Below are 12,781 nucleotides of genomic sequence, written 5' to 3'. Positions count from 1 at the left end.
TCTAACAGAAGCTGCCCTCCTCGGAGCAATAAAAGTCCTCTACTGAAATACCTAAAGAGTTGAACACCTGTGCTGAGAAACATTAAGATGGTCAGTCTCTGATTGATGGTACTCACACTGTTTTCTACACTCCCCTCCTCATAGCCTCCAGAAAAAGTCAGAAAGGTGGGGAAAATGTAAAGAGTGGAGCTAGACATATGTGTGTGCAGAAGTGCTACATGTTTTGGAGCAGGAACGCAGCTGTGAATGAAAGCGACTGTTTTGTGTGATACGAACGTAATAGCAAAATTATGTCATCTTGTCTGACAGCCACAACAGAAAGAGTCTAGATCATGTCACACATTCAAAAAATGACAAGAGCACAAAGAGATTGCACTCTCTTTTCTTTTGACTTAAAGAGGTCGTATCATTTTTTATTCAGTATTTTTTTTCTGCCTGAAGTCTACATCTATGCAAATTAACAGATGCTTTCATTCAAGCCAATTTCTGGATAGGCCTATACATTTTTATCAGTATCTTCATTCCCTGGAAATGGCTTTTCTTGCATCACACACTATATATATATATATACTATATATAAGTCTTATATAATAATAATAATACCCATGAACCCATGAATACCCATGAACACATACCTACACAGGTCCTGCCATCTGGGGCCAGCTGTAGGCCTGGAGAAGGGCACTGGCAGCGAACTTCTCCTTTCATTACTTCACAGCCGTACTGGCAATTCGCCATGCTGCATGTCCGGGCATCTGACAGAAACATACAGACAGCAGATCTATCATACAATCACATATTTCCACCACTATCCGTTCAACACAGAACCACTGACTATAAGTATAAAAGTCATATAAAAAGCAAAATGCACCTATAGATGTTCCATAAGCAGGCAATCAAATGAACATAGACAAAAAGATGAATCACCATTAAATGGGGTGGAAGGCCGCAGGTCAGAGAAGGGAACACACTATTCCACGTTTAGCTTCGTGGCCTTGAAGGAAATGGGCGGTGAAGCAGATAACCTTGTGTTATTAGATTGTGCAGTGATCTATTAGCCCTGCGGAGAAACACCACTCCACATTCTCTACTGGTGTTGTCACAGTACAACCCATTTTCCATGAGACAGCGAGAAAAAGAGGGGTTCGTCACAGAACAAGATGTTTTATTGTTGATGCTAATGCAGGTGGAAAAACGAAAACAAAAACTCAATTACTACCTAAAGTCTTGGAAGAAACAAAATGAGAAAGGAATGGATGGATGCATTGCAAAATCTTGTACTTGTGTACTAAGTAATAGATCAATATTCTGCATACTGGGCCAGGATGAAATATCTAAAATAAAAACAACATTAAAATGCAATTAAAATGGCAGCCTGAATTGAGTTTTGAATAATTGTTCATTAAAATAAATGTTTTAATTATTGTTTGACATTTATTTTAAGCAACATTTACTCGAAACTTGCTTAAGACTGCCATTATAACGGCATTTTAATATTATTATTTTTTATTTTAGATATTTCTAAAATAAAAAAAGAATTACTTTTATTATTATTATTATTCATATTAATTTATAACATAAAATATAGTAATATTTTCTAAATTTATTTGTATTCATTATTTTCCTTGTTCATGCCATGCTTTATTTGTGTTATTATTATTATCATTATTATTATTACTATTACAAATTCATATTTTCTAAATTTATTTTTAATAATAATTATTTTTCATTTCAGGTGGAATAACATGCTTTATTTTTATAATTTACTATTATTATTATTATTATTTTATATTATAAAATAGATTAATATTTTCTACATTTATTTCTATTAATAATTCATTTTTCATTGTATGTGGAATACTATGCTTAATTTTTTATCATTTATTTTTATCATTATTATTATTATTATTGAGTTTATTTAAAACCATTTTAATAATGACTAAAAAAGAAAATATGAATTAAAAAATAAGTTGAATTTACAAGTTAGCATATTTGACACTTATGGCATTGAGTGCTGGAGTCTAATGACAAGAAGTTAAATAATTTGAGCCAGGCACGTAGACCCATTCAGACTCTTATCAGACCAGCACCCAACCTTTCCAAACTATGCAATAATCTGTGATTCCAGCATTGACAATCACTGTACCACACACATCACAGAAGCTGCTCCACACTTTGATTAACTCTGTTATTCAGTGTAGTTTGCTGAAGTGTGAGCTGTGGGGAGGTGAGAAAATATTTATCAGAGAGTTGAATCTCCAGGCCTCTAGAAGCACATTTAGCACCGGGCAAGCACAGGCACGGGCCACTTGCTGTAGTGAGAATCGCTTGAGGCCAGCAATAAGACTTAGCCTTTACTAGCAGGGTTGAAGTTCACAGCTTTCTCATATTTTTTTTTTGTGAGTCATCTGAAAGCTCACTGCCCTGAGCTCTAAGTATGATTTGTGTATGGGAGAAAAGACTATAAAAACACTCACATAAAAAATACTAAATATTTTTTTTTTCTGCAGAGGAAAAACAAAACCCTTTAAATGCATATTTGTAAAACCAAATAAAACATATGCATACATAAAACTATATTAACAAGATTATTTTTATATTTTTCTATATTTGAATTTTTTAAATAATTATTTATTATTAATAAATATAATACATATTATTCATTTATAATTAAATGAAATGAAATGAAATGAAATGAAATTAAATTAAATTAAATTAAATTAAATCTCTAATTTAATTAAAACTATAAAAACAAAACTATTTTAACAAGAATAATGTTACATTTTCTACAGGAAAAACAAAACAAAACATTTTTTTAAATGCAAATTTTAAAATAAAAAATGAAATAAATAGTGTACTTTATATAGTTTTATATAAAGTTCAGAAATTCAGAAGACAATATTGCTTTTTGTTCTCTTCTCTAAATAAAATGTTATGTTTTATTATATTTTTGCATTTTCCATTTTTTTTTCTTTTTTTTTTTTTTTTCTCTGTGAAGCATTTTGAAACAATATGTTGTAAAGCCTGTGGAAATCTAGCTTGTTGAAACGGTATATACACATTGAGGTTCACCCTGCTGGGCAGCACTATCACAATTTTCAAGCAGAGCGTTGAAGAGCTATTGAACGAAGCAGCGATTGACACAGCTGGACACCACGTGCAAAACAACGACATGTGACTCACTTCCACAGCTCCCATCAGGTAACAGCATGTAGCCGTTTAGGCAGTAGCATTTGTAGCTCCCGTATGTGTTCATGCATCTGTGTTTACACGGCCGAGGCTTGAGGCCACACTCGTTCAAGTCTGCAGACAGAAGAACAGAGAGGGGGAGGTTAGAGCATCCTGGTGTGAGAGGGGGAGGCCGAGTGGGGCAGGAATTAGGCTTAAACTAGAGGTCCAGTCTGAAAGGTCAATCCTTTCAAGCCTGTGAGGTGGCGTCTGTGGGAAGAAGGTGAAGCTGCAGGCCACCGTGTCTGGACAGGCCCACCTCAGCGTCTCACTCCACAGGACACAGACCTGCACTTTAGCTTCCAACATTCAGAGTCTGACTTTGGGTTTTGATACTGACACACAGAAAGAGAATGTTTTCCTTTTGACAGCCCTGCAGAGGTCAATTAAGTACTCATTTCCAGACTTTGAATATTTCAAAATATTCTAAAATTGGAAACTGCAGACTTGGAAGCTGTTGACCTATTTCTAGACTTTTGTAATTATGTTTAATTTTACTTTGAAACATATTTTCTGGTTAAAAGATTGAGTGCCAGTCCAAGACAAAAAAAGGGCAATAAATTAGTAAAATCCATATTTAATAAAAAAATAAAAATAAAATAAAATTCATTAAATTAAAAAAAGCAATTATTAATAAATTTGTAACATCAAATCTGTAATAATTTCTTTTGCAACTGCAGAAAGTATTGTTTCTGTTAACTAAAACTAAAACTTAAACTAAAATGATTAAAAATGATTTTCATAAAAAAAAAAAATATTAATTGGAAATGAAAAATGTTTCATTGGCAACTAACTGACTTAAAATAAGCATAAGTACTAAAATTAGTAACGTTAAAAATTAAATAAAAAATAAAGTTAAAAAGAAATGTAAAAAATCTAATATAAATGAAAAAAAAAAAACTAAAAATGTCTAGAACTTCAGCTTAAATTAAAATGAAAGCAGAAACTATAACAATAAAAGCTAATTTAACTAATAAACAATATAATAGTATAATAATAATAATAATACAAAAACAATACTGTGCTGAACTGAAAAGTTTCCAAAAATTCAATATTTTTTGGCATTTTATAATTGAGAATAATTAATGAAAATCTAATTTTTTCTATTTTACCAGAAAAACATTTTTTAATAACAAAATTTTGTGCCATTGATGAAGCAATGTATAAAAAAGCTTTTAATATTATAAACAGTCAAAATACTATATTATCAATTAGTTTATCACAGATTTTTTAATAATTCATATATTTTAATTACTTGATAAATTATTATTTATTTATATAGTTTCAACATTAAGTGGTTGTTTATTTGTTTATCCACTCCTCAAATGATTAATGAGTAGCAAAAAAAAATAGCTCTTGTTTGATAATTGCTAGAAATAAAAATAAAAAAATTCAAAAGGTTTTTCTTTTACCAAGGCAAAGCAATACTTCATTTCTATTAGAAATAATAAGCATAAGGGTTGGCTATAGTTTATTCCGTGCTCAACCATATATAAAGTCTAGGCCACGTGGGTCATCAGCTGGGCTACATATCACTTAGATCTCAATATTGTAAGGTACACAGTCAAGTTTATAGGCCAGACACGTAGCGTGATGCCTGCAGTCTCATTTGCACTGGACTGAAAATAGATTCTCCTGGCTGCCGTACATGAGTGTCTTTGGCATGGCCCACTTCAGAGAGAATGGCGCCATCTTTAGCGGAGGGTTATGCATGGAATGCATTCCAGCGAACGGCTTGCTGCCTATATTTGACAGGTGGCACAGATTTAAATAGATGAATGGCACTGTGTATTAATGGTAATTGGCACCGGTGGGAGGTCTCTCAGCTGGAATGATTAGTCAAGGTGGGTGAGGACAGCTACAATCACTTCCCAAATCATCTTAGCAAGAGTCGTCTATTATATTCAAAACAAAGACGACATAAATCTCTTAGTTTCAAAGTTTCAATTTCAATGCAATGAAAAGCTATGCATGAATAGAAAATTGAGATGAGTCTTTAACACTGTTTCAAACCGTGCGACATTTCTTTGTAGGCACACAGTTCTGAGCCGCTGAAGCTGTGATTACACACTGAATTTAAATTCATAATTAGGCAGCAATTTCATGATAATTGGGGACATAATTGACTAACGCTGACCCTTTCCTTGACACATTCTTTTCTTGTAGATTTCATCTGCGCATTTGCAACACTTTGTTGTTAATAAGTAGAAATTGTTGAAAATATGATTAATCATGCAATCATTGAATAATAAAATAAAGTATTAAAATATTATGCTAATTCTAAAAGTCATATGAAAATATAAATATATTTAAAAACTTCACACATAAAAAATCATGTCATCACTTTTGAACCCTCATTATGTATGCAAAATGAATGGGGATGGGGATATCGAGAAAACATAAAAATGATTCAAACAACCTATGCACTATATCCCGAGTCTTCTGAACCCATATGATAAGGATTTGAAGTAATCCAGATGACTCCAGTCGATCAATCAATGTCTTGTGAAGTGAATAGCTGTGTATTTGTATGAAACAAATCCTACATGAAGGCATTTTAGCTTTAAAATATTGCTTCTGGCTAAAATAATCCATCATAACGCTTTCTACAATGAAAACTTTTGTCCTCTCACATCAAAATCCACAGACATGTATGTTTCGAACTGGTTTGGCTTGTAAACGCTCATTGATCTGCGCATATTTCTCTCCTGATTCAGACAAGGAGTAAGCAATGGATAGCAAGCAACATATTAGTTAAAAACAGCCTGATGAATTTATTACAAACATGCAGCTTTTGGCTTTACAAGACTTTAATTGGACTGGAGTGGCGTGGATTACTTGTGGATTATTGTGATGTTTTTATCAGCTGTTTGGACTCCCATTCTGATGGCACCCATTCACTGGTGAGCAAGTGATGTAATGCTAAATTTCTCCAAACCTGTTCTGATGAAGAAACAAACTCATCTACATCTTGGATGGCCTGAGGGTAAATCAATTTCCAGGTCATTTACATTTTTGGTGAACTATTACTTTAAACGTCAGCTATTATTTTTCAGGAAAGATGTAAGATGGGTTGGAATGAGCTTGAGTGAATAGTAACAGAATTTTTAAATTTGGGGTGAACTATCCCTTTAAGAAATAACTATGTAGTATTCAGTTTCCTGTTTGGGGTGAACTATCCCTTTAAGCAGTATTTATACAATATTATATGTAGATTTTAAGTTATATGTATAATGTTATAATCATTTTATATGTATATTCACAGTACCACATCTAAAATCTAATTATAATTATGATTTCAGATCATCTTTTACATCTTCTTCATTTTTGTTTAGAAAAACGAAGCAAATCGTGCTTCTGTCAAGCGAGGTGAAGTGGAGACTAAGCCATCACTGAAGACTTATTGGCCTTTTGCTCACTCAAATAAAGCTGAAAACAGCAGAAATGAAATGTCACATTCCCAGAATAGCCGTACTTGACAAGAGACAGGTCTGAGCAGCAACACATAACCAACTAATGATTTGAAATAAAAAAAATAAATGGTCCAGTCTGAAGGGAGAAAACGGAGGGTAGGAGGTGTGAAGGTGTTGAAAACTCAGAACAGAGAGCAGGTAGACGAAATAAGTTCACACCATATGGAAAGTGTGACCGCAGCCTATTCTGAGTGCTGCACTTAAAAAACAGTGAGGAAACATTAAAAAAAAAATGATTACAGAGATTATTCACCAGCCATCACGCCACCCTTAAATATTATATTATATTATATAAAGTTGCAAAGTTATAAGAGCAGCTTTTGTCTCTACCCCACCATCCATACTGTACACTGTTCAAACAGAGAAAAAAAATGTGAATAATATTAATTATTATTCCATAGATAAACAACTAGCACACATACATACACATAGAATTTTAACCACCACTAAAAATATGTTCACCATAAAAATGACTGCATTAACTTTGGAAATTTGGCTACTGTTACCATGGTCAGTTCACTTGAAACTGACCACCTATACTGCAGGTCTCTGTGAAAAATCACGAACAGAATTACCTCAGAGGCAGACAACAACAACAGCAACAGTAACATGACAGACACTTTTAGAATGACAGGATATTTGTTTGGCAATTGGAGATGGGCCTGAGATCGAGGAGACAGGCAGAAGGTTAAAGAGAAAGAGAGCAGCCGGGCAGCCACTTGAATGCTCGCAGATGAGAGATGCCCTGCTTTAGAAGTTCAGAGGAACTGACAGACACAGACAGGATATGTGTGTAGGAGAAAGAGAGCAGGGTGAAGCAGAACAGCCTCTTAAAGGCTTTATGTGTGTGTGTGTGTGTTTCTGCCAAGGCATGCATGGCTTTCTCCGTGTCATTCCGGCCATGCCTGTGGAGGCTTTGGGGATCTGCTAAAGGGAAAGTATTCACTCTCGTTGAGCTAAACAGACTTCGCCATGCACTTGTTGGGCCAGAGGGGTGGCGCTTGGGGCAGACGCAGGCGTCATCAGGTAAGAGGTCTTACAAGAAAATCACACACAGAGGATTAGCTCACCCTCCGAAGGCACCGCGATCGGCTGGTGGTCCATGGGAACATAAACGGGAGGGTGACTGTGCCATAATGGGGGGCTAACATACCCCTGCTCTCTTTGGGGTGAGGAAAACAGATAACAGATAACAGCACACATGATAACATGGACAAAAACATTTATAAAACACACGTTTGAGCTGTCCATATTCCTGTAGAGGAGAATGATAACATTATTCAGTAAAGATTATATGCAAATGAGTAGATAAAATGAAACGGCACTGGCAGTGCTTTTAACTTCAGCAGATGCAGAGCAAACAGTGTAAAACAGGGCTTGATTGTGAAATGCAGGCTATGATAATATTCATTAATATCTTCCCCACCCACATCATGCATTTTATATATACTGTATATATACTTTCATATTTGTTCTTTCCATCCACCTGTCATATAAAGAGCCATCTTCACAAAACTTTCATTTTCTGATGGATAAAATGAAGACTTTTCCTACATTTATTGTCAAAATTTCACTCAAAAATAAAATGTAAATGGGCTGCCAGTGCTGTTTCAGGCTGAAAGCACAAGTCAATTTTGCTTTTATGATTTCTTTGAAGGAAAAGGTTACATTGCTGGTCTGCAGAAAATGGATAGAGCAGATGCTGATCAGATGATATTTTTTTTTCCTTTTGGAGAAATTAAAAAAATGTGTAATTACATGATGAGAACCATCCATCATGACTGGAAAAATTGGACCCCTTTTCTTCTGGAGCAGCTGACATTACTATAGGCAATTAACAAGAAGACAAAACCCCAAAATAGTGGTGTTTATAGTCTTCAGCTTTCAAAAATAGCCAGTAACAACTGCCTGTGATTGACACTGGAAAAAAGATGAGACGAGGGAACGTCAGTGTTACAGAACAATGCCGGCGCTTTACAGTTTAATTATACGATGATGACATGTAAAGAATCCCATATAATCCCCTCAGCTGTGCTTGGCTTTCCGACTCTAAATAATACCCGGAAATGAACAGTGTTTTTCAAAACACATTAACCATTATTATGCCCCTGGCATGCCGAAAATCAAACATTCATGATGTAGACTGTCAGCTTTTGAAACCTGTACATCCATATGGTGGTGAGTTTTATGGTTTTGTAACAAGAAGGCACCAAGGAAAACATTAAAGAGACTATTTTACACTTTTTACTTTATGTTTGCCCTGAAGACTACATATAAAGGTTTCTTGCATCAAAAAAGTCAGTTTAGCTTCACCTGATGTTTTTTTATACTTTCTGTGAGCTGTACACTTTGTCTAGCATAACTTTAAGACTTCTATATTTATTTTCTGCAATCAGAATAAAGTTTTCAAAATGTAAACATTATTTTGAACAAAACAGGTTTGAACTGGTCTCTCAGCCTGACCAATTGAAAAATGCCCCAAGTCAGCCAGAATTCAGTTCAATCAAACTAAATGTTGTATAGTAATTTTTACATGTGCCAAAGAATATATTATTACTATTTTGCCAAATGACTTAAAGTTTGACAAGAGACTATGTTGGAACATCAATTTTAGTTATACAGTATCTGTCAGGCAGTCATGACAATTTATGCATGATATTAAAAATAATTGCTAACAGTAGAAACTCCTCTTTTTAAAGCAATAGTTCACAGAAAAATGAAAATTCTGTCATCATTTGTTCAACCCCCACTTGTTCCAAACCTGAATGAGTTTCTTCTGTTGAGCACAAAAGAAGACATTTTGAAGACAGTTGGTAACCAAACAGTTGACGGTACCCATTGACTTCCATAGTAGTTTTTTTCTATACAATGGAAGTCAATGGCTACCGTCAACTTTTTGGCTGCCAGCATTCTTTAAAGTTGACATATCATGAAAATCTGACTTTTTTCATGTTTAAGTGCTAATCTACCAACACAGAAAACGAGAAAAAGAACAACCCAGGAAATTTGTTTGGTAAGCCTTTCTCTGCAAGCTTGTGAAAAAACAAGCCGCTCAGATTTCACTCCCCCGTGACGTAGAAAGGGGATCTTATTATAATATTATGGCCCATTAATCTGCACGTTTCCACCCATGGCACTGCCATTCTGTTTTCGCAAGTGACAACTGTGTACCATTCTAACGCCATGGCAAAGGTTTGAGCAAAGCATGCTAAGTGTTCTGTCTTTGGCTGCACTGACAAGCACAGAACACTGTTTAGAGTCCCAGAGGAGATAAGAGAGCAGTGGATTTATTGATTTATTCACTGTATATTACTCTGCTGCCACACAGATCTTATATAAACGTGATTTATTTCCCAGCTGTTTACCTTCACAGACGTAACTGACTGTGTTTGTAACTCCTGTGTGTTTTTAACATAAACTTGTATGTATTTGACAGTTTAAGCGCAATAAGACATGAAAGAGAACTTAGTTTAGTGCTCGCATGCCATGTGACAACCGTTTTTGGTGTTTCGCTTCGGATGTGTGCGCTCAGAAAACACTTTATCTGAAGTTTAAATGAATATGGTTTAAAACACATGATTTCAGTGCGATAAACATGATAATTAAATCCAAAAAGATGTTTTTTTTAGCACACTATCTGAGCTATGAGCTCAGTAAAGGCACAGTCCTATTCAGGAAAAGGGGGCGGGGAGCAACAACTCGTTTGCATTTAAAGAGACATGCACAAAAACATTTTAAAAATTATATAATAAATGATCTGTGAGGTATTTGCTGAAACTTCACAGACACATTCTGGGTTACCTGAGACTTATATGACATTGTAAAATAAGGGGCATATCATGTCTCCATTAAAATATATATTTTTTTGTGTTCAACAGCTGAAATAACGAAATGTTAGACGTACGTTCCCCAAAAAGCAGATCTATCTTGTTGTCTGAAAGTATTTTATGATACTTGATGCCCCATAATGGATTCCTGACAGGCCTTGGGAACAGCAGGTAAGCAGATTCTCATTTACAGAGACCCCCGCTGAAAATTAGCATCTTATTAAATTGATTTGATCCACGGAGAGCCGGATGCAGCTCTGTGTCACTTCACTTCTAAATGGATTAGCGCTTTAATGAGTTTATTTGTTCTGGGCAAAGATGCCCATCTGCCTCATATCATCTCCATGACAGTGATGTTACAGTGAAGAGCAACTGCTGACAAAATGAAGCAGATCAAAGGAGCCGAATGCTAATCGCGCTTTAACTGCAAAAAAAATATGATCAAGACTATGTTATAAAATTAACGGTTGAGATTGCACACATCAGTTGAGTAGTGGCAACTGTAAACACATTTTTGTATGCTGATGAAGTTTGCAACTTCTTTAAATGCAACTCATCCAATCAGAATGTAATTTTTGGTAGTAAATGAATTTTTTTAATAATAAATTAAATGACTTTTTTTTTTTGTTTATTTTTTTATTGATGATGTTCTTGGTGTTTTTTTGGATGTTGTTGTTGTTTTTTTTGTTTGATGAACTGCTGTCCTACATGTCACCAGGGAGATATGTGTGTCCGTAAAGATCAAGACAACAAATGTCAACCAGTGTTCAACTAAAGAAATGTCTTCAAAATACATTTCTATCATATATACAATATAACCTAAAGGTAAAGTGTTTAACCAGCCAAACCTGATTTGGATAAACAGATAGTTTTGCACAAACATATGCAATTAACATTTCTTTGTCAAGTTGTGTCATCATTCTATGTTTATTATCAAAATATTAAATTTTTATAGGACTACAGAGACCAGTGTTTGCACTTTGGCGGCTAAAAATCAACTGAATAATTACATACTTGTCTTTGCATGTTAAACTGGGATAGGTGAAAGTATTTTAAGATGGAAACAATGACATGCATCACCTTTAAATCCCGATTTGGTTATTTAACTTTGTGGGTGTTATCCCACCTCATTGCCATGGATTTAGTACTAAGCTCTTTATCATTATTTCTGTTCAGCTCTCCTCGTGGTTTATCTGCACACTAATCACTCATGGCGGATCCTTTTAACACTGAGACCCAGGTTTATGTATGAAATGTGCAAGTTTGAAAAAAAAGAAACAAAATATTTTGGTCAACTATAATAACCCTGCATTTTAACATTTTAACACTCAAACGTTTTACTTTTTGGATGAGTATTTTATAGTAAATCACACATAAAAAGTGTTCATGCAATCTGTTGCATGCAACTGTGCTCTTAATAAATTAGGTCTGAGTGTGCACAAATATTTATATTGGTATTTTAGCTATATAGATATTATACTGATTATGAATCATTAGAAATGCTTGTTCTGGAGAGCTTTCAGTAATCATTGCATTGCTGGAATCAAACGTTGCAAAGTATCAACTATGATTTGACACAGAATTTCACATAGGACATACATAATCTTATGAAATACAAGTGATTGGGCATCTTGTGTGGTATAATTGGATTTGCATGCTGATTGTTTTGTTACAGATACTTGCAATAAACAAAAACACTTAGTGGCTTTAAAAAACACTTCAGTCAGTCGCACCGAAAATTAAAGGCTTGATAATTTGTACTGATGATTTTAATATGCCACCCAGGTGTCCGCGCTAAGCAGCACCTGCCAAAGTTTTAAACATGCAAAACAAATAAGCCCTCGGCATGACAATCATCTGTCATTACCTCTAAAAACCATCTGATTCTTTTAATCGCTCTTGCCATGGGAGCCCAGCGAAGCTGATAGAAACGCACGCAAAAAAAAAAACATTTCCACCTGGTGCAGCAAGGCAAAAGCAGTCTCATCGACCTGACATGAAACCATGACGCAAGGGAAAATCGAAAAGATTCTATTCCACATTCCAAAGGGGATTGTTTTCCCTTTCCGTCCCTCTCTTTTAATTACACCTTCTCCCTTTGCCTTCCAAGGGCACAGAATCATCTCTTTAAGTCTCCCAGCCTTCTCCTCTCAAATGGAAATGTGCCGTTTTAAATCAGGGGTTATCTCAGACGCCAGTGTTCTTCTGATGAGACAACTTCAGACAGAATTTAGTCCCCCGGCTCCATTTTAT

At 34.8% G+C, this 12,781-nt stretch overlaps 1 protein-coding gene across 4 annotated transcripts in view; it reads right to left on the bottom strand.

Moving 5' to 3' along the window:
- npnta (nephronectin a) overlaps positions 1-12,781 on the bottom strand; it is a 41,138-nt gene that overhangs the window by 10,023 nt on the left and 18,334 nt on the right. For 2 of the 4 annotated variants that reach the window (XM_042761861.1, XM_042761869.1), the window contains 3 exons: positions 7,772-7,861; positions 3,184-3,303; positions 636-755 (listed from right to left, as the gene is read on the bottom strand). In XM_042761861.1, coding sequence (XP_042617795.1) covers positions 636-755; positions 3,184-3,303; positions 7,772-7,861 — 330 coding nt within the window. The remainder of the gene's footprint in view (positions 1-635; positions 756-3,183; positions 3,304-7,771; positions 7,862-12,781) is intronic. The other 2 variants (XM_042761875.1, XM_042761884.1) reach the window with 1 other exon arrangement.

Source organism: Cyprinus carpio, chromosome A1 (genome assembly GCF_018340385.1).
Source record: "Cyprinus carpio isolate SPL01 chromosome A1, ASM1834038v1, whole genome shotgun sequence".
NCBI classification, from domain to species: domain Eukaryota; kingdom Metazoa; phylum Chordata; class Actinopteri; order Cypriniformes; family Cyprinidae; genus Cyprinus; species Cyprinus carpio.
Note: the sequence above shows the minus strand (reverse complement) of the source record. Positions and strands in the feature narration are given on the sequence as shown.